At 38.6% G+C, this 27,378-nt stretch overlaps 2 protein-coding genes and 1 long non-coding RNA gene across 12 annotated transcripts in view; 1 reads left to right on the forward strand and 2 right to left on the reverse strand.

Annotated features, from left to right (window-relative positions):
• Positions 1–3,890, reverse strand: part of LOC116429194 (proton-coupled amino acid transporter-like protein pathetic) — a 53,350-nt gene extending 49,460 nt beyond the window's left edge. For 2 of the 5 annotated variants that reach the window (XM_031981831.2, XM_076365976.1), the window contains exon 1: positions 2,958–3,890. In XM_031981831.2, the coding sequence (XP_031837691.1) occupies positions 2,958–3,011 (54 nt within the window). In that variant the 5' untranslated portion in view covers positions 3,012–3,890. The other 3 variants (XM_031981828.2, XM_031981832.2, XM_031981829.2) reach the window with 3 other exon arrangements.
• Positions 3,891–4,492: 602 nt separating this feature from the next.
• On the forward strand, positions 4,493–27,235 carry LOC116429188 (uncharacterized). 6 transcript variants are annotated; one of them, XM_076365972.1, is made up of 8 exons: positions 4,493–4,564; positions 5,229–5,442; positions 5,789–5,873; positions 24,611–24,984; positions 25,048–25,393; positions 25,541–25,708; positions 25,852–26,019; positions 26,078–27,235. In XM_076365972.1, exons 4-8 carry the CDS (start codon positions 24,667–24,669, stop codon positions 26,773–26,775), a joined length of 1,698 nt encoding a protein of 565 aa, XP_076222087.1. In that variant the 5' UTR covers positions 4,493–4,564; positions 5,229–5,442; positions 5,789–5,873; positions 24,611–24,666; the 3' UTR covers positions 26,776–27,235. The 6 variants fall into 6 exon arrangements, with proteins under 6 accessions (XP_076222087.1, XP_031837674.2, XP_076222084.1 ...); XM_076365969.1 differs by lacking the exons at positions 4,493–4,564; positions 5,229–5,442; positions 5,789–5,873 and adding exons at positions 21,056–24,084; positions 24,156–24,236; positions 24,312–24,538; XM_076365971.1 differs by lacking the exons at positions 4,493–4,564; positions 5,229–5,442; positions 5,789–5,873 and adding exons at positions 21,056–23,798; positions 24,156–24,236; positions 24,312–24,538.
• On the reverse strand, positions 8,905–9,641 carry LOC143174304 (uncharacterized). Its single transcript, XR_012998135.1, has 3 exons — positions 9,471–9,641; positions 9,329–9,387; positions 8,905–9,236 (listed from the first exon to the last, which is right to left on the reverse strand). It is a non-coding gene; the product is annotated as an uncharacterized LOC143174304 (long non-coding RNA).
• Positions 27,236–27,378: the final 143 nt, after the last annotated feature.

Genomic DNA, 27,378 nt, shown 5'->3' on the forward strand with positions numbered 1-27,378 from the left:
AAATTAATACCGATAGATTGGTATCAGTTGATTAACCGTTTGAGTATCAAACGGCGCGATGGCTCTCCGCTACACTGACTAAAAATCAGTTCATTGGTTCGTACAATCAGAGCTTATGTATTTCTTCTCTTAATTACTCATTTTTATTCTTGTTATTACCCACTTAGAACTGGATAAATTTAACGGTCGAACTATTTCAAATTTGCATTTAAACTCTGATGAAACGATTACTATTTTTGCAATACATCTGATTATTCTTATTACTATTGATGAGTTGCAAATAATCCTACTTCAAGACTTCATAAACAACAACAAAATTAAACAGAAAAAGAGGTAATTCGTTGCTAAGTGAAAAATGGGAAATCTCCCCATTCAGTGGGGTCTTTCAGTCGCCATTTGATTTGACCCAAGAAAATTGTAAAATTGAAAATTCATTATTAAATTTTATATAATGTACGAACACATGGAACATCGAAATAAAATAGTTCTGTCGCTTAATTTATGGAATGTATTTCTTTATGTTAATTGCAAAAAATATCAAAATTGACATTCCATCAAAAGATAATGAATATTTATTGAGCAAAATATTCTCGAGTGCAAAGGGTTGATACAGCTCGTGCACATACAGTTGTCAAGAAAAGCAGATGTTAGCCTTAATAGCGAGCGGGAAATTTAATCTACTGTGTATAAAGGAGTTAAGTTATGTTGAAGGTGCTACGGAAGTTAATGCAGGTAAGTCACGTCTGCGTAAGTGGCCGATAACCAGCGTCTCGGTGAAGTCACGCACTCGTGACACTGGCCCTTATAATGTGCATAGGTATTTCCAAGTTATATTCCTTCATCGATACGGGTGTGAATATATTTCAATGTAGTTCAAGTATTTCCTTCAAACGTGTATCGGTAAGAGGCCATTAATTATATGCTTCATAAAAAGAAGTATGTTCGACCACGTACATCCTGCAAATTAGCTTCTTACGTGAAGTTTTTAGTGCTTTTAAAATAAGAAAATAGTCGAAGGCAGGATACGAATGGCGAATATACTCACTGCAACGACAATTGGAAAACCGCTAGAATATGGCTCGTAGATGATTACAAAATTACAAAAACATTCAATAAATATTCAAAAATTGTGAATATCGTACGAGTAATTTGAAGCTTACTTTGAATATTCTCTATTTTATCAACCACTTGTGAAATACGGCTAATGAATTTTAAACAGCAATGAAAGCGCAATAAAGTTTCAGTCGCCACAACGACATAATTGACTTGCTCTATGTATCTAAATTTCGCAATTTAAAACAGTATTTTTGAAGACTTTTTAAATCATTAAATATAATAATATTGTGTCTTTCATCGTGCAAACTTATTTTTTGATATATTATGACTTATTTATAGACTGTACCGTAAATCAAGTACAATAATTTCGTTTCACATATAACTTTAAATACATTTAGTTTCAAAAATTTTTAAATGTGAGATTAAGTTTTAAACACAAAGAAGCCCACGTTCAATACGAAGCTTCCTAATTCAATGAAATTTAAAAACAGTCGTAGCTCTTTTCTTGCATAACGTAAGTCGCATTAATCCTCTTGCAGAGTACTGAAAACGAGGAAATTAGAAGAGATCCTTTTAATGTACTTAACGCGAATGGAATACGTATTTTTCGTTCGCATTCGATAAAATGGCAAAAATGAGACTTTCATGAAATACGAATCACAAATTAATAAAGTCACACACGGAGCAATTATTATATAAAGAATACTAAAATTTTAATTTCCGCTTCCGCGTGTTCGTTTCAGGCTTGACTTTTTTTAATGTCACGTTCTCGCTGTGCGATTATTTTTGCCCGGTACTGTATATGCAAATTCTCGGGCCGCACTCTTCAAATATGGAATTGCAACGCGATATGTAAAAGACATACGAGTTTGCATGTCAAGCTTCAGGCAGAGTCGCATGCCCGCGTCGAAAACGTATAATTTTTCGAAAATTTCATTCTGTCGTCAGTTAAGTTCCCACCAGATAATCGGATAATTTCGATTTGCGTGTAAAGATCGGTGTACAAACATTTAGGTAATTGTTACCAATTGTTAGTACATCTCAGGTAATTTGCATAACCTTCGAACGTACATGCTTCATTATCTACGGTAATGTGCATACATGCATGATCGAACCGATTCTTGAAAAAAAATCGATTCTCTATTACTAAAGGAAAACTCTTTTATGCATCGTCATACTTCATAGAAGTCGAAGATTATCGTACAATATATCGACCGATCGATCTATCGCTGTTACTAAGAATTTCATATACCGCATAACCTATTAGTAATTGTACCACTGTAATTAGTAAAAACTTTATAGACAACGTACCCTATCCATGTATCATCGCGTCAAAATTATTAGTCCATGAAAATACAGCATAAATTTATATAAAATCAGAATCGAAAGAGCGGAAAGTTGCTGGCGGCAAAAAACTTAGAAAACAAACAACTGAGACGGACACTGTACCATACACTAACTGTAGTCCGAGTTTCCGAAAACTGAGCGATGCACTGAACACGCCGGCGAGTTACGAACAATGAGAATCAACACTAACGTCTACGAACAGGTCTACGCACTTTGCTCGTCGGTTCGAGTGTAACCGTCGAGCAACGGAATTTCCGCGAAAATGACATCGCCTATTGCCGATACCGCCTAATTCCAGCCGCGACGCCGCGATTCCCATTTACACGAAGAACCGTCGATGCAACCGTTAATTTACGTTTGAACCTGTTTCGTCAGCGTTTCGCCGCGAATTTTTAATGAGGCATCGTTACGCAACGCGTTGGACACATCGGACAGTCCTCGCACGCTCGACGGGCAATCGCGTCGTCCCGGCGATCGATGAACGGAAGAAAACCGATACACGCAACAGGAAAAAGAAAGAAAGAAAACGGGAAAGCAAAAGTCCGTTGACTCACCTGAAATTTGCCCCCGTGAACCGGTGCTCCTTGGTTCTGCATCTTGTGCGACATTCTCCGGTTCGAACGAGCCTCGATTCGAGCCGCGTATCAAATCACTGATTCCGAAGAAGTTTGGCGAGCAGCGGCGCGTTTACTCTCGCTCTAACGAGCCGTGGTTTCTCGATCGATCGGTAAACGGTCGACGGTGCGAGTTTCCTCTCTCGCTTCTTCCGTTCGTCTGGTCTGATTCACTTTTGCCGGTCGCCGAACGAAAAAACGCCGTCGTCGTCAAAGAAATAGATAGACAGAGGTGAAGAGTGACAGAGACAGAGAGACACACACGCGATCGTGCACCACACACGGTGCTTGTGCTGCGACTAGTAACAGACTATCGCGAGCCGTGCGATATATAATACCGCGCGCGAACAATCTTCCCCGAATGATACGAGCAGCGAGCAAACTTTTCAATGAACCGCCCCTCTTGACGCGCACGCTCGTTCTGAACCTTCTCCTTTCCTTCCTCTTGACTTTCTTCCACGCTTTCTCCCTGCCTCGGTCACGCGCTGAACCGCTCTGAAGGGAATGGTAGACCGGCGGGAGGGGGCTCGGCGGCGGAGGGCAGCGGGGGAGGGGGGCAGAGCGTGCACCCGTCCGAAGGAAGACACTCAAAGGGTGGGAGAAGAATGAATAGGCGAAGCCGCCGAGGGAGAGGGTAAAACAGCGGGGAGACGATTCCGTGTCCCTGGGGATAACCTGGTTCCAGAGGCCCGATCAACGCGAGTGGAGACGCCGCCGAGTTGACCGTGCGTTATCCAAGGGCGAAACGTATATGGAACCAACCGAACGAAATAAATAGAAGAGAGACCGGGGGGGGAGAGATGATGATCGGTCGAGTCTCTGGAGAAACCGTTGCGAGCGTCGAAGAGACTCGACTAGGAATGACGACCTACGGTGTGGGAGGCCCGTGGTTCGCCCGACTCTTTCCCCCACCCACCCCGCCCTACTACTCCTTTGCCAGCGTGTATACCACCGTCGTCCCTTTCCTCGTAACCGACACGCACACCGACGCACACGCACGCAACGGCTAAGCTTCTCGGTGACTATGCTTCTCCCCCACCCTGTCCCAGACAACCTCGAGCCGCCGCTCTGCCACCCCCCTCTGGATCACGGTCAACGCTCACTTCTCTGGGTTTTCGGACGATGTTCGCCACCTCCACCGGGCGACCGACGCCAACCATTACCGTCAACAGGACCGTCGTCGTTGCCACCACTTACATCGTCCTACTCCTTGTCATCTTCTTCTTCTTCTTCTTCGCGATAGTCCTGTTCTTTCCCCTCTAGCCTTCTCTGTTTCCCGTTCGGTTTCTTCGGTTAGTCCTTCCTTCTCTTCTTTTCCCGCTGCCTCCCCTCGGCCCCCGGCGTCGCCGAGTACTCCTTCCTTTCGCCACTCGGCGTTTTCTCCTCTTTTTCTTTCACCCGTCTCCTTTTTCGCCGGCGAGACCATTCGCCACTCCCATCGCACATGCCAAATCCATTTACGTCGGACGCGTTTCTGCATCATTATCCGCCTATCGAGGTTTATAATCGTCTTGCATCGTCGGTACTCGGTCGCTCGCAGGATCAAGGTTAACACCGTTAACGTTCGAAGAGCGCGCGCATCCGGCGCCGCCACCGTTCGTAGGAATTCCGACCTCCCCTGATCACCGGCTTTTCTGAAATCCGTAGACACCACCGACCGGTTGACGCTGCTCGGCTTTACCGGAACGATGAATCCCTTGCTATCGATACTATTTTTTGGTTGGCTTTTCTGTAGTGGGATTTCGTGGCCGAGGGTATCGTTCTCATACGTAAACAACTGATCTGCATTTAATTTTCTGATTACTCCATACTGCATTCTCAAAAGAAAATTTGGGCCCTATAAACAAAAACAATAACATTTCAATCATTCCTTCTATTCTCAAAAGTGACTGAGAGTCACGTCGTGCTCTGATTCGTTAGAAGAACACGTGGTATTAGGGTTAAGAAACGATTAAAGAAGCTGATTTAGTAATACCTAAACTGAAGTATAAACCAATTGAAATATTAATGAATTCACGTATATAGCTTTTACGAAGACGAAATTTCATTTAAATTTCATTTATTTCGTTTTTTTACATTCTCAAAAGACGAAAAGTCCTCGGTAGTCCTAGTGTTAAGTACACGGTTGCTTTCGAGTCGAATAACATTCCCCTCTAACTCCGCTTTCTAGCGTCTCCTTAGCGACTCATCCCAGTCCCTACCATTTCGCAGGACTATCGAACAGCAGGCAGGTGTTCGAGAAAGAGGGACACAGGCCAAAGAAGACAGAACGAAAGCAAGCGAGCTTTGTGTGCGGCTGTACAGAATGGAACATAGCTTGTCTCGCTTCATCCTGCGCATGACCGTGTTCTCTCTTTCTCCCGCGCGGCTCGTAAGCGAAGCTTGACGAAAAACGACGTTCGCTTTCCGTAAGGTCTCGCCGAATGTGAGTATAACGCGAATCGTATTGCATATACGTATGAATAGTTTCAGGAGTGTTCGTATTTATGTCGTACTGCAATCTCAGATACATATGCCTGCGTCAACGTCGTGAATATTTTTACATATACTAACCGTATATTAATTTTGAACGGTTGACTTACCGTTATGTCACTTCACATGTAAACTCGACAGTGTTGTATGTGGTGTCGACTGCATACAGCCCTCAGCCATGGAATACATTAGTGTTCATCGATTACAGTTTATCCGTCGATTGTCTATCTATCGCGCTATCTTTTCTATGGATTAAAAACAAATGACAAGTGTTATATAGTTTCATAACATTTCGTTAGACACGTTACGACGGCTCGCTGGCTTTACGCGGGAAACGATCGTCCGAAGAGGTTATATGGTCACATACATCTAGGAGCGATGAAGGTAAGGTTATCTTTTAACATTCTTTTTATGTATAGAATTCTGCTTTATTGAATAGTCGTTACAGCTATTGGAAATTGTTTGAACAGTAATCTTTGAACATTTAATTAAAAATAATGGGAGAATAATAAGCTATACGTAGTAAATTCTTAAACGGAATTTATTTATGAATCACAGTCTGTTAACGATCAGTTGTCTTTTGTTTAAGAATTTCTAAAGTACTTTACGTTATTGATTGCGAAGTTGCATAAGAAGTGCGTACTTTCACAGTCGATTGGAAGTATAATTGATTCTACAATTCCTTAACCTTCATAACTCGCAATAAATTGTTTCTATTGCTTCTGTCACTCATTACTTAAAGTTATTGCTGCGCAGTATCGTTATCTCATTGTTAATTTTACTTTTCAACAATGTTTATTCGCATGTTACTCAATCTTAATTAACGTGTAAAAACATGTTGAAACTGATCTTTACAAGAACATGAATTACATTCTAGTTTTTAAAATGATATTTCCTTCGATTCGGTAGCATGCTCAAAGAAATGATAATCAAAAATAAATCCTCTTCGAGAAACGTTCGAAATGAAATTCAGACTTACATTAATGCAGTACGCGGATGGATAAAAAATGTGTGGAAGCCAGTGAAACGCAGAATCGGGAATTACCGGACACTGGAAACTGCCGAGCGAGTGGAATTTTTTTTCATTTTTCAAATGTTACGCTTACGCAGCAGAAAATAGGGAATTCGTTTCTTCTCGTTTTACGCAATTGCGAGCTAGATCGATGATTTCTCACGTAACGAAGGGGATACTTGTGTACACATGTAAATGGGTCTCTATTTAGCAAAGAATGGATGGATTGTTGAAATCTTGGGCCATGATTCATCCGTTGCGTAACCGTCTCGTGTTTGTTGCCGTTCCTTTTTCTAATTGTTTCAAGATTCCTTAATTAACGCGAAACCGTGACATTCGAAGTGACGTGTGAACACGCGGCGACTTCCGACAACGCCTTCTTATCGCCTATTCAGTGCGTCTTTCAAGAAAATGTCCATGCACGGATACTCGGAATTGCATACGAACATTCGCTTCCGAATAATTGTACGATAATCCAACATGGCGGCTTTCACGAAGAAGAAGAAGAATGCATTGTAAGCAGATGTGCTTCGTCAATCTTTTAAATATCGAATCAAATTTAAATTTTCAAAGGTTTTATTTAATTTAGGACAATCGTGTTTGTTTGGAAAAATATAAAATTATTTTGTGAACTAATAGGACATTCATAAATTCGTTTAGGTATGACATTACGTTTTTTGGCATTTCAGTAATTTCCAATGAAATTATTTATAACGGAAGTATAGTGGCGTGGTGGAGTGCACGAAATAATCATACTGTGAATTGCGTGAAGATATAGTCCAGGCATGTGCAAACTAAGCAGCCGGGTTAGGTTCCTTCTCCCGCTCTTTTCCGGAGCTGCGACGCTTTTGCGCAGATGGCTGCGCGCGAAACAACGCCCGCCAAATACAAATGTCTTAGAACAGAATACTCTGAAGGAAGGGAGAAAGAATTAGTTGTATGCAGTTTGAACGCATTTGCTGCAACAATAATTGAATTCCTTTGCATTTAACCTGATTACAATTTATGAAAATTAATGAATAGTATTAAGTGTCACAGGATTATTGATATTTCTCAGTTATCTTGCATTTTAAATTTAGGAGCATCAGAATAATATTCTGTTTGAAATCTAGTTTCTATCTAAATGGAAAATAGAAATTGATTTATATCTAGTTAATATTTTAGATTTTATCTTAATTAAGAAAACAAAAACATCATGATTATAGTCATCGAAAGAAACGCGAGACAATTTGGAGAGCGAAGAAGTCATAAGAAAATACCAACAAGCTTTTTCATGGAAAAATCGGCGTTTTTATTTAGGAGTTCACTGTTAATGAAATATTAATAAATCTATGGAAAGTCTCCGAATCACTACGTTGCCAATTTCAGTAACATTCGAGTGTCTTTGAAAGCCGATCGAAGATAACGATATTTCGTGCGCGCCAATGAAACTTAACACTTTCGCAACATGAATTCACACACGGCTTTCCATTTCGCAACCGAAATTGATTTCACTGAACCCGCATTCTTTTTCGGTAGAATGATTCATGTAATGCGACGCGTTAACAAAGCCACTTCCCGTTTCGTTGACATCACGCAGCCAATTGTACGTACACGTGTCGCTAGACGAGATTAGATGATTTTATGATATCATCGTTACTTATTTCCAAGCCATTGCAACTCGTTCGAGATCAGGGTTAATAACACCGTCTTACTTCGTCACATCGATGCGCGTCAATCTTAACACGTCTTCCCCTCGTCCCTTTATCACGGATCCCGTTTTTCCTTCTTCGAAGCGGCATATTGTTTCACGTACAATAAGCAATTTCCGACAGCAATATCGATAAACGTGTCATAAAACAAATGACATTGTTCGTGGCGCAACACGGCTTAAAACCGAAACACTTCGCGTTTATAAAATCGGTAGAAATATTACGTAACACGTGTGAAGGTGATTATGATTTTCACCTTGGAACAATGGTGTTTGATAGTTCGTTTTCGAAAAATCGAATAAGACTCTTGCGAGTTTAGGTTTCCACGGAAAAAATATTAAGCTTCAGTCAACAATTTATCGCCCGAGGAGCATAATCTTTAAATCTTTCATTATGCTAGAGATTTCCGTCGTTAAGTAAGGCTATATCATTTAAGCGGTGTATAATGATATGGAAAAACACGTATGATTGATACGGTTTAATCTTTCTTCTCCCGTTGTACGGGAGATTAAACTCGTGTAACAATGAACGCGAAGTAGACAAGGCAAACATTGTTCTACACTACTAGCTCTACAAACGGAGCGCTCTCCGAGAAATCGATTATTTGATGAATTTATACGATAGGGAATATATCGCCGAGAAAAAAACGCTTTTATTGCCGCTACATCGTATCACTTTCCGCACCAACCCTCCCTGATATATTTAACCCCGCTCGACACTGCCAATTCCAGCCTCATAAAAACTTTTCTGTGATCGTTGCAACCTTGGTTACGTAACTGTACAATACATTATTGGCGTTGTCATTCAGAGAATGCGAACCTTGAACTAAAAGAAAGATCGTAACGCTAGTGTATCGTAATTCTTATCGGAAAGCATCGGACTTCCAGAATCTGTTAGATTATCCAGTCTTAGATTCTGGGCTTAACATTCTACACTGCGCGAAGATTGAATATTAATAATTACGTTAATAATTATCTCCGTAATGCGAAATAATCGTTAAATCCTTTAAGTATTTTACAGCGCAATAATCCCGTCGATTATCACCTGAAAAAAGTGGCCAAATCTTAAGACTTTCCAAGAAACACCCAAATCAGTCAGGAAATCCTCAAACTTGACTTTCGCCCATAAATATTTACCCACGCGCCAATCTTTCTAATCCCTCGAAGTCCCACGACTCTTTTTCCAACCGTTACCACTGCAAACACCATAAAGACCTTTAAAAATCATCCAAATCAATCGGAGAACCTTCGAATTTAACTTTCATCCATAAATCTTCACCCACGCGCCGATTTTTCCGAACCCTCGAAGTCCCGTAACTTTTCCCCAAGCGGCCGTCGCCGTAAACGCCATAAGGACCGCCAAATGTTCACCTTGCGGATTGTTTCCGTTGACCGCCAGACGAGAAATCGTTTGGCTAACGTCGTCGGAGAATATCGCGCGTACGTTACGTAAGCGTGTACGCTTACAGACAGGAAAATCAGACGGGATTCTGTTTGGACCCGTTCAGGGCGCCATGCTGTCGCAATCGATGTCCGCGGCGCGTCTATATAGGTCGCAATAAGATAGATGGACGACGATGACGCAGATCCATGCAAAAAAGGTCCGCGAAAGTATCGCGGGCTGTGTTGGTCCTTCACCCACGCGTCGCCCTCCGTTGGCAGGAGTGGTGCACGCGTGCATCCTTTGGCCCAGATTCCGCTCGGATCTGTAATCCGAGGGCGAGCGAGCGGGCTTCAGTTTCCTCCGCCACCCTTGCGCGGCCACTCGCGTCCTTGAGCCATGAACTTTGTTTTCGCGGCGAGCAGGATTACCCGGTGAAATGTGCCATCGAGTCGTTCGTCTTGTTTGCGTCGCGTCGACGGGAATATTTTCGCGATTTCGCGCAACGGATGGTCCCATCGGTGACCTCGGTGCTGTGCGAGTGTAGACGTAGAATACTCTTGACGTTCGAGACTGCATTTCGTGTAATTAACCCTTTGAATGCTGAACACTCCCATCCGAAACGTTCCGTGTAAACGGAATGTTCTTTTGCTGATCTGAAGATCGATGGATTGTATTAATTTATATAATTAAATTGTAATTCTTCGGTTTCGCCAAGTTGAATAATGCTAAGAAACACGCATATTAATCTCATATGTCGGAATTACTGATTTCGACGTTCTTATGTTACGAGTAAGATGATGGATACTTGTGTGACGGTTTCGAAATATGTTACAGTGTTTATATAGATGCAAGAATAGGGGATGCTTTAACCCTTTGCGGACGGTCGACGTTTCGGCGAGATCAAGTTTCCGCAAATGGAAGACTAAGTCGAGGACAAATAATGTAATTACTCAAAGCATGTAGTTTCCTTTTTTTCTATTGTATAAGCAACTGATATATAATTTAGCGTCATCTGCGTAAAGTTTTGTATATTTCAAAGAATCTTCAAGAGGTTAAGTCTCAAGAAATGTACTCTTCTAATTTTTATAATGAATTATAAGCAATTCACTCTTACTGCTTGGTAGTTTCAATCTCAAGTACTTACTTCTCGTAAAAATGATAACAGTGTATTTTGCAAATTTTAATGTTCCTTATCCTGTTATTTGAGATTTCCTTCGTATGAGCGATTGTAGGATTAGGGCATTGAAAGCAGTGATTTTGATTGATGCTGAAGCGTATTCTTATATAACGGTCGGTTAATCCGGGTTGGATTAACAAATTGAGAATTAAGTGTTATTATGATAACGTTGGAATGTATTATCAAGGTTGAGATTCCAATTAATGTTTCTGCTACAGGGATGTATAACTGTCCTCGAGTTTCCAGATATTGGTAAGAATATTTTGGAAGTTCGTTGATTTGACTTGAGATTTCTTTGAAAATTGAAAATTGCACAGCACGTGCCTCCACGGTAAAATGCAAGCTCGCAATATTACGTTACCTTAAAGTAGAAATAAACTTCATAGGTTCGTTGAACCGAAGCCTATTTTCAGCCGGCTAGCTCCTTTATAGAATAGGGACAGTGTTGATACAACATAGCTGGCGAGATACTGTTATAGGGACGGACTTGACACGACTAGAACTATCCTGTGCGTCTTCTTAATTCTAGAACTACCGAGTAATAAGACAGAGTTATTTATGATTTATTAGAAAAATTAGGAAAGCAGATTTCTTCAGATTCAAAGAGCTTCTTGCTATCGCACTAGTACAAATGCAGGAATTTATATTGAAATTTCCCACGGAAACATCTTCCTCATCTTAACACATTGCGCGGGCCCTATGTTCATGTAACATTTTAGATGTGTATGACACAAATCCAAAGTAAAATTACAAAATCGAATTCCTTATTCTTTTTCGTAAGTCCGAAATTTCGGCTTGATCGATGTTTAAAAATGTATCAGTATAATCACCGACGCTCGCGTTTTTACTAACTGAAATTTAGCCGGCGTACAACGTGTTAAGAATGGCGAAATAAGTCTGGTAGTCCTAGTGTTAAGTAACAGACAAAAGACGTTATCAGAAGTGGGTTACCGCTCGCAAGTATTTGCTCTGCAATTGAAGTATTTACATATTCCGTTTTTCGTATTTGATTCCGAGACTTTGAACGAACGATCGCGATAAGATTGCGGATGTTCATACAGATTCGTATGTTCGTAATCCCGTTACACGCGTAGGGATTAAACAAACACTCATTTCCATCGTTAAGATTATTTGTTTCAAAATAAAGTAACAGCTTCGATTGCCACGGTAAATAACGCTGTTGTCAATCGAATACAGGCAAACGCTCGAACGTTGCTTCGTTGTGTTAGTTCGAGCATCTTCAGCGCGAATGTGAACGTTCGACGATTAACATCTAAGCATTATTAGGTAAAAAGTGGAGCTTTTGATCGACTCTTTACGACGTCCATGAATCGGTCGTAAAAATGAAATTTGTTCGGCGACGCATATTTTCGCTGCACGCCGCACGAAAGCCACGAGATACGGAACGTCTACTAGCGGCGCAACAGAGCTTTGTCACGGAAATGTGATATCGCGTTTAAGATTTGAACTTTACGACGCTGATATCGCAGGTAACACAAAACTTGGCTGGCTCCATTTTGCGACGCATCGGCGCAGGAAGCGGCTTGCCATTCATAGTCGAAGGAATTTTGTAGAACTCTTCTTACGTAACCCGACTCGTTAGAGCGTCTTTGACATTTTCAATAGATGCTTCATTTCTAATGTAACAGTATTTTCATCGGTGTCCAAAGACGCTCTTTCAAATATTAGCTCAACGCTAGATTTACGAAGATTTATTCCACACTTTATTCTATCGTTCTCAGAAAACTACGCGTTCGTCTGTATAAATTGCGAAAATTGTAGCTTCAACGCCAGAGTATTATATATATTGCAATGCGTATTTGCATAATTGCACGAATCGAAATCGACTTGAACTGTTACGAGATAACGTTTAGAAAAGATCGTCCAAGTACTTGCTTCTTTCCGTCAAAGAATAGAAGTAACAGAAACCAACTTCAGTACATTTACTTTCATCGTTGAATATGTCTACACTTCATCCTAGCAAGAATGTATAAATACTCGACGTTCTAAGATTAAATAAAAAAGAACACTCGATAACAGGCATTCTTGAGCGTCGAGTTTACTGCAACTCAAAACATTCTTGTCGCGCTTCTCGCGTGTCGAAGCTGAGAAACGGAGAACCGTGGAACATTGAACCTAATAAAATATGAAATAATTAAACGCGAGGCTGGAGGAATGACGTTGACTGGTAATTCGCCCCTCGATTTGCATCTGAATAAAACGAGACACGGACAAAAGGCCCGTCGGTCGTGCCGTAGATACAGCAACGTATTCATTTGTTCGGAATCCTGCGCAAGAAACGTCATGTTGGCGCATCAATGCCTTGTAATTGTCGCTTTCAGAAGCGTGGTTTCAATGTCTGCACGTGAAAAAGCACAATGGCGCGTTAAAGAGCCGCGTTTTCAGAGGATCGTCGGCACAAAGGGAGGAAAACATGTTATTCAAGGAAAACTGCGCCGAACGACGGCCATTTTGTAAGCCGCGGAGAGCGCTGCTGCGACAATGAAGCACGCGGTGGCTCGATTTTCGGAATAATGAACGCGCGAACGCTTCGGAAACGCTTGGATGTTCCTCGGGAATGGCGTGATTCTTGTTTTTTCACAAAATTTAGTTATTCCGAATGCTCGAGGGAAAAGTGGTGTAACGAAAAGCACGCGAAGGGGGTTAATCAGTTTGATGAACCGTACACATCGCGTATCGGCGCGCGAGTATACAGATCGATAATGTTGTTACTGGCATGATGGATTTGAGGAGGAATGTCGACAGCTGTTCCAGCAATTGACAGAGGTGAAAGAGATGTCTGCGGCGAATCAATCGAATCGAGGAGTCAACAATGTCATTAACCCTAGAAAATAAATCGATACCGGTTCGCAGCGACCGGCGATGACAATGTCGCCTATTTAACCGTTCTTTCATTAGCTTCTATAATCGTAATGGACGCTGCGCGAGCCGCGCGTTTATTCCGGTGAACTCGAAACTGGCACGAACAATGTTAGCGCTGACAAAAGTTGGCAAACTATTGTTCGAGGATAACGTAATTCAGTGTGCGACGCCTGCGCCGAATTAACGTCTATTAACTTTGGAACGAATGCTCGGCAATTATCGACTCGAATTTGTGTCGCTCTTCGAGTAACTTCGACATTGTTTATACTTTATTATTGAATTTCAGCATTTAAAAGGATCGTCCGGAGTCGCTGATACGATAAAATAAAATTTGATATTCAGTAGCAACTTTGTGCGATGCAATTAGACATGAAATATTGAAATGAAATGGTTCTATTATTCATGTCTACTATACTGTTATACAGCTTTAATTTATTTACGCAATTGCGTCTCAATTGTGATCTAACTTATGATTCTTTGCAAAAGAAACGTCAAAGTGTATATTTCTATTATAATTCTCGCACGACGACCAAAAATATCAGTGAAGGCGATTACAGTTTAGCGATCCACGGTTGAACGAGTTCCGCCTCCCTAAATTCGCGCCTTGGCGACCCAATTAGCATCTCGATTCCGTTCTATTTACGCGCGCGCCTGGACCAAGAAGGGAATGATGAACGTTGTATTATTACTTCTCGTTGGACCCATAATCAACGTGTGGATACGACTTTAGATACGCAATAAACGATTACGCAAACTTCAACCGGGAGCCAGCCAGAGACGCGGCCGAACGGGAGTAATTAAGGATAGTGTCGTCGAACTGGTTTCGATCTTAATTCTCTATTTAACGAGAACGTAAGTAGTCAGGACCCGATGTCATTCTAGGATCCGCTCGTGAAGAACGGCAGTTGTCGCGCAAAAGAACGGAAACGCGACGCGGGATTATTAAGCGTGACCATTAACGCACGTGTGAAACCTCTCCGACACGAACGACCGGTGAACCGAGACTCCTATCCGTTCGCGACATGTCAAAATAAAACGACCACAGTCCCACGAACATCGGACAGATACAGATTTCGTAGGAACGAAGCCCCGAGGAATGTTTATTTAATCTTTAACTACTATTCTGAACATAGCATGTATCGCCGTGCGAACGAGTACATATATCATTGTATCCGGACAAGAAAATATATCGTCTTGAATTACGCTGTCTATTAGAATACATAAATGAATATAATAATTGATAATAAACGAAGAAAAACTGGTGAAATTGATTTTACCAACGCGAGTAGTTACAGGTTAACGCTGGAACTACCGGACGAGTCAAAATGGCCGATTCCAAGATTCTCATTTCGCCATTATTAAGATGATCAAGATTACTCGTGAGAAATTTCAAAATTCCCGCATTTGTGCTAGTGCAACAATAGCAGGCTCTTCGAGTCTGAAGAAATCTGCTTTCCTAATTTTTCTAAGAAATTATGAATAGCTCTGCCTTTGCTCGATAGTTGCAGCGTTAATAAAGATTGCAAATTAGAAATTCTACTTACGAGAGGTAAATTGAACGCGTTTGAAAGTAACGCAGCGTGGTAAGCTTTTCTCTTTAAATCGTTTGAAAAAAATAGAAGACTCGAAGGAATTGCATGGTGTTTGCGGGAATAGTTGAATAGCTTTGAATATTATTGTAACGATGCTATGAAATATATTAATTCGCTCGACTAACAGGATTGTAGCGATATATTGGAACGTAATAGAATTAATGAATATGTCATTGAGCCGTGCCCGCCATTAAGCATGGCCAATAATGCCTATTATACCTAAATGAATAATATGGTCCTGCTTCGAAGAACCGAAGCGTATTAACGTCTATTCGGCCTTGGGTTGTACTAGTTTCAAACGAGTTCAAGAAGTGGGTTATTAAACATTTTATAACTTTATTCATGAGTTGTATGCCGAACCAGAAAAAACCAAGGACCTCGCAAATGTTAGGTATTCGTAGATTCAACGTACGTACGTACAACACTAATCTACAGACAGCACACACGGTAATTACTGAAAGGTAAAAAACCTGTTTACTAAACTAATGTAAACATTTGTCTCGCAACCTTTATTTGACAACGCCATTAGTGCGGTGTTGCTCGTTACAATTACAATTACCTTAATTTCAGTCATTAGAGAACGCAATATGTACTTACTAAAATCGTTTTGTCGTGGATCACGCGGTAAAAACGATTGTGCGAAGTCATACATAAGGTCAAGGATCTATAAGGTCACGAGTAGCATTTGCAGAGGTAACAGAAAAAAATCTAATCAGTACAGACACCTATTAGAGACATTGAATTGGGGAGATCTTAATCCTGGAATCCTATCAGTGCTAGGCTGGCGAGTTACCAAGCCTCTGACAGCCATCCAGACTGCCTGTAGCTAAATTTTCCTTTTAAGACATTTAGATACCACAGTCTAAAGCTGTGCAAAACCAAAAGTGATCCATCCGTCTCAAAACTGAACTAAATGAAGATGTTAACTCTGGGACTCTGTCAATGCTAGACTGGCCAATTCTAAATTCTCCTTTCATAACGTTTGAATACCGTCGTCTACACTTGCTTAACTCTAATCGTACCACGTGTCTTTATAACGAATCATGTCACGTTGTGACTCTCGGTCACTTACGAGAATAAAAGGAATGATTATGGTTTGATTTTTTATTATGATTATGATTATGATTATATTATGATGTTAATAGAACCCAAATTTTAAAAGTACAGAAAAACTGTTGGAAATGTAATATGAAATAATCAAAAAATTTAAAAGTTCGAATGTCATTCAAAGTCACCGATTAGGGTTAAGACAAGAAATCCTTCCTTATCGTTAAATATGGGGGAAGGGGAAGTTAAGAAAATATTTAATGCTCTATAGAATTGAAAAGATATCGTCTGTGGAGAGTAACATTGCTATGATAGTTTTACAGGCGATAGAACTAACATCGCTAATGAATTCGTTGTTGTAACAACTGGTGGGTTTTGTCGTCTTGCCTGCGTTATCGTCGTGAAATATTAGCACGCGCAACGCAGCACGTGCTTACGTTGCATTTAGGTATAAACGTGACATCGTTTCACGAATGCGTTGCCCAAAATTTAACCTTGTGGCTGCCGGTTCCACTTTAACGCGTAGAAAGCGTTATCGCACAACCATAAAGGACTTTTTCGCAGTTCGGTGTTATTAGAACACTACAGACAGTGTTAATTCTAGTACATACATATCAAATTATATAATTTATTATTGAATGTTTGCGCGTTGCCAAATCAATTCCTTGAGTAATTTCTTAAGGAAATGTCTGTTATCTTTCTAATAATTGCAAAAAGACAAAATCAGGCATGGGTCATTTTGACCCGTCCTTTCTCACTTTGAGTTCACGTCAACGTTAGTTCCTTCAATTACAGCTTAACATGACGCTCTATTTATTTATTCCAGAATATTTGGGAGTCATTGAAATGTTACCTTTAAATGGTACAATTGTGATACTACAAGTAAATACAGAAAAAGTTGTTAAAACAGGTAGTGGTTGCAATAGAATAGAATGTCGAGTCTGACTGGACATAGGACTAAGGGTTAAAGTACCGCTTGATGCTTTCATATTTTAGTGACCGTTCAAGGAATCTAGACGCCGCTTTTCGTTCAAGCCCGCAAAATTATCGAGGCGTGCGAACTGAGCGTAGAACGTGCACTCTCTTCCCGAATACTGTATTCGTACTGTAAAGTGTAGGTTTCGGGCAGCCGTTGTGGACATAAATCATTCATTGGTAATGCCTACATACCTGCTAGGGAAACAAATGGCGTTTCCTTTACGCCGCAGTATGCCACGATGATCCTCGTTACACGAAACACGTGTTATTTTTACTGGCACTCATAAATGTGTACCTTATTAATAATATAATTGTCTTTACTCGGTTTCGTTAGCGATTCAAATTAACTTGAAACAGACGAAAGATATTTAAATAGGCAGTACTAAGCTTGACGAAACTAAGTGTTAATTAGCCCCGACAAAATTCAGTTTCATCAAGCTTAGTGCTTCCTATTTAAATATTGTTTAGTAGCCAAGTGTTAATTAGCCCCGATAAAATTCAGACCGCCTGAAAACTCAGTCGGAAACTATTTTGTAAAACAAGAACCGTATTCGATGAATTATCAGATAATCCCACTTGGAGACTTACTAAACAACAAAAATAAACAGAATAAAAGTCAATACTTCGCTAAGTGAAAAGTGGGAGATCCCCCCATTCGGTTGGCTAACTGTTAAAAATGATTTTCGCTGCGGATCATGTGTATCGGAATATTGTAGATGTATAAAATGTAAAGGACAGTTAAAGGATTATAAGGATTCTTCGACCGTACGTTATTGATGTGAATTTTTCAAATAAATATCGGAGAAAATGTGAAAGGAAGGCATCGAAAAGATAGAAATTTGCTGGTCGCCGTATAATCATACGTGTCTACGTTTGATTGAACGGTATTAGTCACGCACATTCTAATACGGAGAGACGCGTAAGTCCTGCAAATGCTATGGCAAACGTCCAATGAGGGCCCTCAAGTCTTCTTATCTTGGGAGAGGACCAGGCCACGCAAGGCCCCTCGACCCCCGATGTACATCTCCTTTCAAAAGTATCGGATGTCCTGCCATAGTCGCGCGGACGTCCATTTTCCGAACGACATAGTGCTTTCTGTTGCTAACACAAAATCCTTAAAAACCAAAATGCACGTAATTTAACACAACAATAATAATAATAATAATAATAATAATAATAATAATAATAATAATACGATATATGTATATTCATATAATATAGTATAATAACAATAATAATACGATTTTCCGATGAGGTATAGAGAACGCTTAACGAAACTATTAACTCGACTAGATTTACGGAACGTCAAGTTGACGGATGTAAAATTTTTGAAACGTCACTTCGTAACAGTTTAACACAATTTTGATTGATGCACTTCTGCGAACACATTATAATTCTCTGTTCTTGAAACACTAATTTCCGCGATCTACATAGACAAACATACTCTTCTAGGAACGATGAAGAATAAAGATAAAGTAAAGCATAAATCTCCATAAATCTAGTGTTAACAAGAAATCACGTATACATTAAAGAACATTGCTATTTTATTTCAATGCTTCGCACACCGATACGTTAAACGACAACACTGAACGCCAAATTTTACAATTTTAATTCTACCTGTAATTTTTCACTCAAAATCACGTGACACAGGTCACTCGAGCGTAAAGGATCAACTAAAGGTATCAATATTCCTCGATTCTCTGCGTACGCGAAGTTCAAGTTGAAATTTGGTTGTAAAATCTCTTGCGCCGACATATCACTCACATCAAGACGTTTTGTTCCAAAATTATCAATGACGTCTTGCACATCAAAGGGTTGATTGAATAAACTATAGTAACTCGATTTGGTTCACCGGCGACCCCCATGGCATTCGACGTGTCAATAAACAAAATTAGCGAATCTGCGTTCATTAACCCTTTACACTCGGAAGTATTACTCTGGAAATATTTAACGGTTTCTAACTACACAAAGACGATATCTTTTTGAATGAACTCAAAGAAATATCTCAAGTAAATTGAGAGACAAAGCTTTCTTATCCGAATATTTCAATGTATTCTACACAGTTCAATATTAAATATCAAATTTTATAGTTTCACTGTATCGGATCAAGTGGTGACTGAGACTCACCTCTCGAGTGCAAAGGGTTAACGCACCTCTGCGTGAAACAGGGAAAACGCAGAATTGTCCGCGCAAGATTTTAAACCTCCGAAGAAATTTCCAGCGCGAGAGGTTAAGTCGCTCGGCCGGTAGTTTGATCGAGCACGTGAAAAACTATCAATAGCCCGATAAAGGAAACGCGCTCGCGCGCCAGCGACGGAACACGCGACCGAGTTCGCGTGAAAATGATTTTTACCGAAATTATCAGCGGCGGTCGGTGATATCAGCGATTCCGTGCATTCCGATTTAATTGCCGCGGCGCGAGTCTTTTTTTAAACGAGCGTTCGCGTTCGGCGGCCGCGAGCGATATTTATAATTCGCGTGCACCAGGCGTGCCGCGTTTATCTCGGACAAATTAGTTCCCAATTAAATCGCGCGCCTATTATATTGCGCCATTAATAAAATCGATTAACCGCCGCGTTTCCATCGATGCGCGCGGGCTCTCGTCCGTCTCGCGATAGACACGAGTAGCAAACGTGCGCGAGCATTTTTTCCATTGTTACAATTTCTCGGCGGAAACGATGGATACACGCGTGACTAACGCGGGAACGGGTTTCGCGTTAATACGCTGAATAATGGCACGTTACGTTTCAAATAAAAATAGGATATTGACGTTCGATGGATACGTTCGTCGCGGCGCGGCTCGCGGAGAGACTGTGCGGATCTTTATGCAAATGCGTTCGCGAAGTAACCTTTTCCCCCGTTCTGACGCGGCTTTCCCGGTAACTGTACAGGAAACATTCCTCGGATTCCCTTTCGTCGGCTTTGGGCAACGGCGATTTTTACGGGAACCAAAGGTCTCGGATGCTTCGAATAAAATGGTAATCGCGAGTGTGACGCGGGCGTTATTAGCTTGACGGTGCGAAAATAGGACGGAGCTGAATGGAAAGTCAAAGAATGGTTTCTAAGAGTGCTAACGTTAACAACCTGAGCGTGTAACGAAAGTATTTTGAAGAAAGCTTGATGCGTTACTTGCAAATCGGTGAATGGAACGTTAGAATAATAGCTGCAGTAGTAAAAGTAGCTAAAAAATGAATTGTTACTTTCCGTTTTTCGTTGATGCGAGAAGTAAGTAAGTGATCGGTCGTTTTAACAGGATAGTCACGGTAGTAATAGCAGAGCTGCACAAACGGAAACAGTGTACATTGGTAATGTCTAGTTTGGCTGTACGAAAATGTTGTCTAACGCGTTGGATAAAAGGGCAACAGGAAACGCGGGTCACACTGAATACTAGACGTTCAACTGGAACGAAGGTCGCTCGTTTGATCCTGCAGCGTGGCTGCTTTTAGCGTTTCAGCGACTTCCGAGATCGTTTCGTTTCGTTTCGTTTCGTTTGATAAACGTCGATTATTTCGATCGCTCGCTTGTATGTCGGGCACAGCGGCCAGCGGCAATTTATCAATCACGCTGTGCTCTTAACCGTGATTTCAGGCGACACGCATTTCCAGATGGAAACGAAAATGGATTTTCCAACGGTACGATCTTTCCGAATAATTCGTTGAAAATTCAAATTGCGTTGAAAACTATATTCTTCTTCAATATTAACCCTTTGAACTCTGTAGGCTCCAATATTGCACCAGTTATAATATCAAACATTTTAACAAATGAAAGAGACTACCCTAAAATTGTTAGATTTTCCACACATCCAAATTTTGTACTGAGAAGGAAAATAAAAGATCGAAGGAATGTTACAGCATTTTTCATTTTCACTGGAGATACCATAAAAATTAGTTGCAGTTGCTGATCAATTAAAAAACTATTTGCAGTGCTAAGGGTTAAATTTAACACTAGGTTTATCCGTCAATTTGACGGATATTGAATTTTTTAAACATTATTTAATAGTTCAAGTCGATCATGATTCGCAATTATGCGAATACGCATTGCAATACTCTAGTTTCGAAGCTACAATTCTCGCGATTTATATGAACAAATACTTAGTTCTCTAGGAACAATAGAATAAAGTATAGAATAAATATCCATAAATCTATTGTTAATGAATATTATTTTCCCCGAGAAGCATCCATAAAAATCGACAGCAGAAATCATTCCGCGAAAATTGACACGGTTCTAAATCGAGTCGTCTAGAGCGTTATCGTGCAAGTTTCCTTGATGTCTCTCGAGCGTTTTTTACGAATAGAAGAGGACAGACGTATCCACAGCGGAAAATTACAGTTTCACTCGAAGCGGTTATCGTTTAATGGAAAACGAGCGGAACTCGGCCGCGATGAGACCAAAATCTCCACGTCTCTTTCCAGCGTCTATTGTCCTAGCTCGAGGACACATCGCGTATTTCGCAACGGAATTCATAGAACTGTCAGAGTTTCGCCGATTCGAACACCATCGAGTTTACATTTTGATCGGCATCACTTTCACCGAGCAACGGACGCCTCTCCGTTCGCGAAGTTCGAAAAATCAACGTTCGACGAGCGGCCGATTGGGCAATCGCGAAAGATGGATTTTGAAAAAGAGCGGGCGCACTCGGCACCTATAAATTAATTCAGGAGCGCATCTCTTACGCGCGATTGCGTGGATTACGACGACGTCTCGTGTCAAAAGGAATATATTAATTAAGCTACCGGGTGACCCGGAAAACGCCGATCGCGCCGAAAGCCCGATCGGCGAAAAAAAGGGTAAGAACGGCCTTCGATTTAGCCTGCCGGTGGACGCAATCTGGTTTTTAGGCGCGGCTACGAAGCGTCTACAAGACGGTGGCAACCGACTGCTTCAGTGGAAATTTCCATTGCAGTTGGCATGCCGTGTGGTATGACTGTACAGTCCACCATAAAAGTAACGGCGCACGTATCCTCGTTTTTACGGCCGATAAACGAAACTGTCCACCATTATTACGACCAACTGGAGCACAGTATTCCGATTTACAACGAAACAATCGGACAACCGGCGCGCAATTAAAACCACCGCGATCATTATTCGCCAATTATTCGCCGGAAAACCGTCGATTTTTACAGAATCGCGGGGGCAAAAACTGCGATCGCGATTAAATTCAAACGCCACGTCTCTGGTGCTGTAAATGGAAATCGGTGGAAAAGATTGTTCAACGAATTTTGATAAATCCTTTGAAAAACGATTTCGAATTTCGAACGATTTCGAACGATTAATGGTTTCCTGTATTGTTACATAGATTTCCTTTCTCGTGAATGTTGCGTTTTTCCTTATTTTTCAACAAATCGAAATTCGACCGTTAATTGTTCGGAAGGTACGATTCGCGGGCGCTTAATTGCACGGCTGATCGAAAAAGCAGAGGAAAAGTGTCCATTCGGAAACGTCCACGTGGTAAGTCACGTGGCGTCCTTACATCAGAATTCGTACGCAATGCTTAATAAACTGCTCTTACTATTGTAACAACTTGGATTATCTCATGCCTGCTGCATTCCTGTCATTGTGTTTCATGTTCGAACTTCATGTCGAATTGATATATTGTACATGGTGCATCGATCGGCGATATTTACCTCTGACCGTTTTGACCATAATGCGACTATACCTACAATATTGCTGCGCGAAGTGAACTTAACAATCTAACGGTAGAATTGAAATCGGGAATCGATAGAGTTACGTGTTTAAACGATGGACAGGTTAACGAATAATTTAATCTCATTAATTAGTAAACATTTTTCTTCCTTATTGTAAGGTTGACAAAGGCACCCACATTTTGCGAATTTTAATGTTACTGATTTCTCATGAGTCATGCGGAGTGCAGTTTATTTACAAGATTTTTGTTATTTGCAAAGGAATTTTAGTTTACGTATTCTTTTATCAACGATGTGTGTTTACTTACATAGAAAGATATAGGTAAACTGTATATAAAATAATTGAATAATTGTTTTTTAATAGTACCCAATTCGTTGGATTTCTCTAATTTAATATTACGATTGTTAATCGTTACGTTAATTAAAAAGAGATTAATTTTTTGTATTTGCTGATAAGTGTAGTCAGAACTACTTATGACGCCATCTACAATAGAATGCTCAAGCTAGTAGCGCAGACCACGAACACGGGATAAGAATAATTAAATGTGTATTCAGGTCGGTAATGTAAATTTAAGTTTTGAACATTTTACGGTAGATGGCGCCACAGATGGTTTCCATTGTACATGTATAGCATGTTTCGTTTGTGTGTGATAAACTATTAAATATGTGTTACTATATAAAGACCAGAATTAATAATCAGTGAATGCATAATATTTATTCTTAAGCATTTAGTTGACGAACCGATAGATTTAAAACAAACGATTCGTCGTGCATTCTGCGGTTGGTCTATATATTTTGAAATATATTATAAACCTTCAAATACAATAGTACAAAAGAAATCCATCAAGATCGCTGATGATACTCTAGTTGAAGTGGGATGATTATCTGCATTATTCATAATGATGTATGTACGTGTGAAACAAAAATATTTCTTCATAGACTATTCGTAAATGGAATGGAATGTATCTTTCTCATTTAAATAAGATCTATAAAATGAATGAAATGAAATAAAAGAAATTATAAACATACGAATAAGTTTTTATAAATACCTACATATACGTATATAGATACTAAAAAGTAGATTAAATTCATATAATTGGAAAGAACAATTGATCTAGTTTGAGTCACATTATATGAAGTAACAATCACATCGAAATTGTAATGCCAATTGTTTGGATATGAATAATTTTGTAAGCAATGACAGTATTTTCATACAGTTACATGAATGTAAAATCGCGTATTAAAATAAATCGTTATTTAGGTGAATTATACAAATTTGCATGCGATCAACATTGATAACAGAAATTGGTGTTTCTGTGAAATGAAAATGACAATGAAACTGGTATGTGTAATTGCGTAAATTAAATTGGCATAAAGTAAAATACTTTGCAAGAAGAATGAGAAGCATGACTTTTAGATAAGAAGATATAAATTAATCGACAAATGTAAGAGTGTCAATAAAGAATTGTAACATTAGAATGAATGAAGAGTGCCCAAGTTGTAAGCAAATAACGAATACATCATGTTCAAGACTTATAAAAGACAGTTGCGGTCATAGTAAATGTCGTATGTGTTTAATATATGAAGAACATGGATGTAAAACATGTAATAATGAACACATTGTACAAAACATTGGAAATTATGGTAAAAAATTATTAATACATTAGTAATATATTAGTCATTTTAAAGTTGTCCATTTATATTTTTTTTTTTCAGATTGTCAATCTTCGATCAAAGGAAATACAAATGAGTTTTCTACCTTTGATAAAAACATGAAATATAATGAAGAAGTATTATTACCCTTGGAGCTAGTTATTAATAAACATTCGAAATACAAAGACAAAAATTTTGAATTTAGTTCAAACAATTGCATAAATAATTCTGAATTGTCCTATGAGGATACAAGTATTAAAGAAAAAGAAACATACAAATCTAGTACAACTGGTTGTAAAAATGATATTTCTAATAAGCTATATGTATCCAAGGCAGACAGTGAGAATTCAGTTTTAAGTACACATACATATTTAAATCATGATTCGTCAATGGAACCTTCATGTTACAATGAAAGATTAACAAATAATTGTGATTTAGTATGTATACAAATTTATACATAATGTTTACTTAATGGAGCATACATTATTATTACTTTTTAGGATGCTAAGACAGACTTTCCAACTAAAGAAAAATTAGTGAAAAGTAAATCTATGAAAAGTTTTGACCGTAATCATATTTTAATATTACCTGGAACACCAGAAAGATATAAATGTAGTATTTGCAACAAAATTTTTCGAAACAAAAAAGGGAAATGTTATCACGATGCTTGTGTAACAGGTGTTAAACCCTATAAATGTTCTTTTTGTGATAGAACATTTATTAAACGTTCTCATTTTGAATATCATGAAAGAGTTCATAGAGGATACAAACCATATAAGTGCAACCTTTGTGAAAAAGCATTTCCTCAACAGAATAAACTGAATAGGCATATGTACTCGCATAATAGTAAGTTTTCACATGAAAATAAAATTTACTTTGTAGTAGTATAAAACTTAATTTCTTACATACATTTAATAACTGAACTTATTGGAAATAACGTAGATAAATGATGACTCAATTCAATTTTATTGTAAGAAAGTAATAAACTTTTAGAAGAAAAACAGTTCATATGCCCTCAGTGTAATAAAGGATATACTAAGAGAGATGATTTAAAAAACCACTTGAACACACATAATGCTACAGCTAGGTATTCTTGTAAATCCTGTGAAAAATCTTTTGGAATATTAACCAACTTAAAGCGTCATTTAAAGATACATACAAGTAAGTATCTATATGAAAATAAAATTTAATACATTCACTGCTGAACTTGTATATCTTGTAGACATTCAATTTTCAACATTATTAAATACAGTGAAAAGAACTAAATAACTATGTAATAACTTATGCTTTTAATGTATTAACAGGTGAAAGACCTCATACATGTGACGAATGTAATAAGAGTTTCAAAGATAAATCATTGTTAATTCGTCATAAAAAAATACACGGAAAATATCGTCCATTTTCATGTGCACACTGCAGCAGAGTATTTTTATCTAAAAGTGAATTAAGACGTCACCTGACAGTTCATTCAGGTAAATTATAAAAATGTATTGTGTAATAATATATAATAACATATAAAATTTATTTTAGATGAAAAACCATTTTCTTGTATATATTGTCAAACTGTATTTAGGAGAAAAGATAATTTACATCGTCATATTAGACATCATCATCCAGATAATTCAGTTTTGAAAAGTACTGAATTACAAGATACGATTTCTAATACAAGTACAAATTTAGTAAAACCTAAACTAATAAATTCAAAACAAAAGCAAAAACCAAAAAAGACACAAAGAATAACTTCCAATTCATCATTGAAACATTCAACTAAAGTATCAATGGTTTACGTAAGTTCTAATGATCAAATTAATTCTAGATTAGATTCAATGGGTAATATTACACCTGTCATTAGAACTACTAGTGAAGTGTGTAACGCAGTTCCTGTCATTAATGGACCAATTAGTATTAAAAAGCCAGAGGATAAGACTGATACTAGAAAAAAAACATTTACATATACAGAACCAATACCTCTTGCTGAAGCTGTAGTAATAAACAGACGTATTGAAGAGAAATTATATCCACAAAACGTACCTAATCATAATTACTTTTTTCGAAATTATTTAAATAGTGTGGATAAGTCACATCCCCCTCTTATGAGTCAAACATGTCGCACAAACTCTCACATGATGAAAAATTCTATAAATACAATGTCTGTTAATGAAAATCAATTTCCAGAATCAAGTTCGGATACGCAAACAAGTGTACCTTGTCATAATGTGGAAAAATAAATTTATAACCAAATAATAGTATCCAATTAAGAATTGGAGATAGTGATGAATCATCTAATATAATGAATAATTTTGTAAGAATTGTGTAGTTCAAACCACGAATAATCACAATACTAACAAAAAATAAGATTTGAATAGTCTTTAATTATTAAATATCAAGTTGTTTAAAGGATATATTAAAACATTTTATTCAAAAATAATACATAACATAGTATTTCACTGCCAAGAAAATTCTACGAATACAAAGAAAAACACAAACTACTTACTTAATTCATGGGATGATCATTTAAGGCAACTTTTAATTTATAAAAAATATTGCACCAAGTATTTTACCACGTATAACATACAAACAAATAAAAACAATTTTAAATGAATTTGGATGTTATTATTGTGCCCATTTATATCTTAAAATATACATTATAAAAATAAAGATATTTACTATTCTCTCACAGAGAACAAATCGACAATTATTTTACAGCCTTATATAAATAAGTGCAAGTATTTTTTTTATTGCACTTTCTGATTTAATATTGTATACTTAAATAAAAACAATTATTGACTTAGTAAGTATACATTTTTATTTATTTCTTTTCAATTTCAAAT

This window comes from Nomia melanderi, chromosome 3 (assembly GCF_051020985.1).
Source record: "Nomia melanderi isolate GNS246 chromosome 3, iyNomMela1, whole genome shotgun sequence".
Lineage (NCBI taxonomy): Eukaryota > Metazoa > Arthropoda > Insecta > Hymenoptera > Halictidae > Nomia > Nomia melanderi.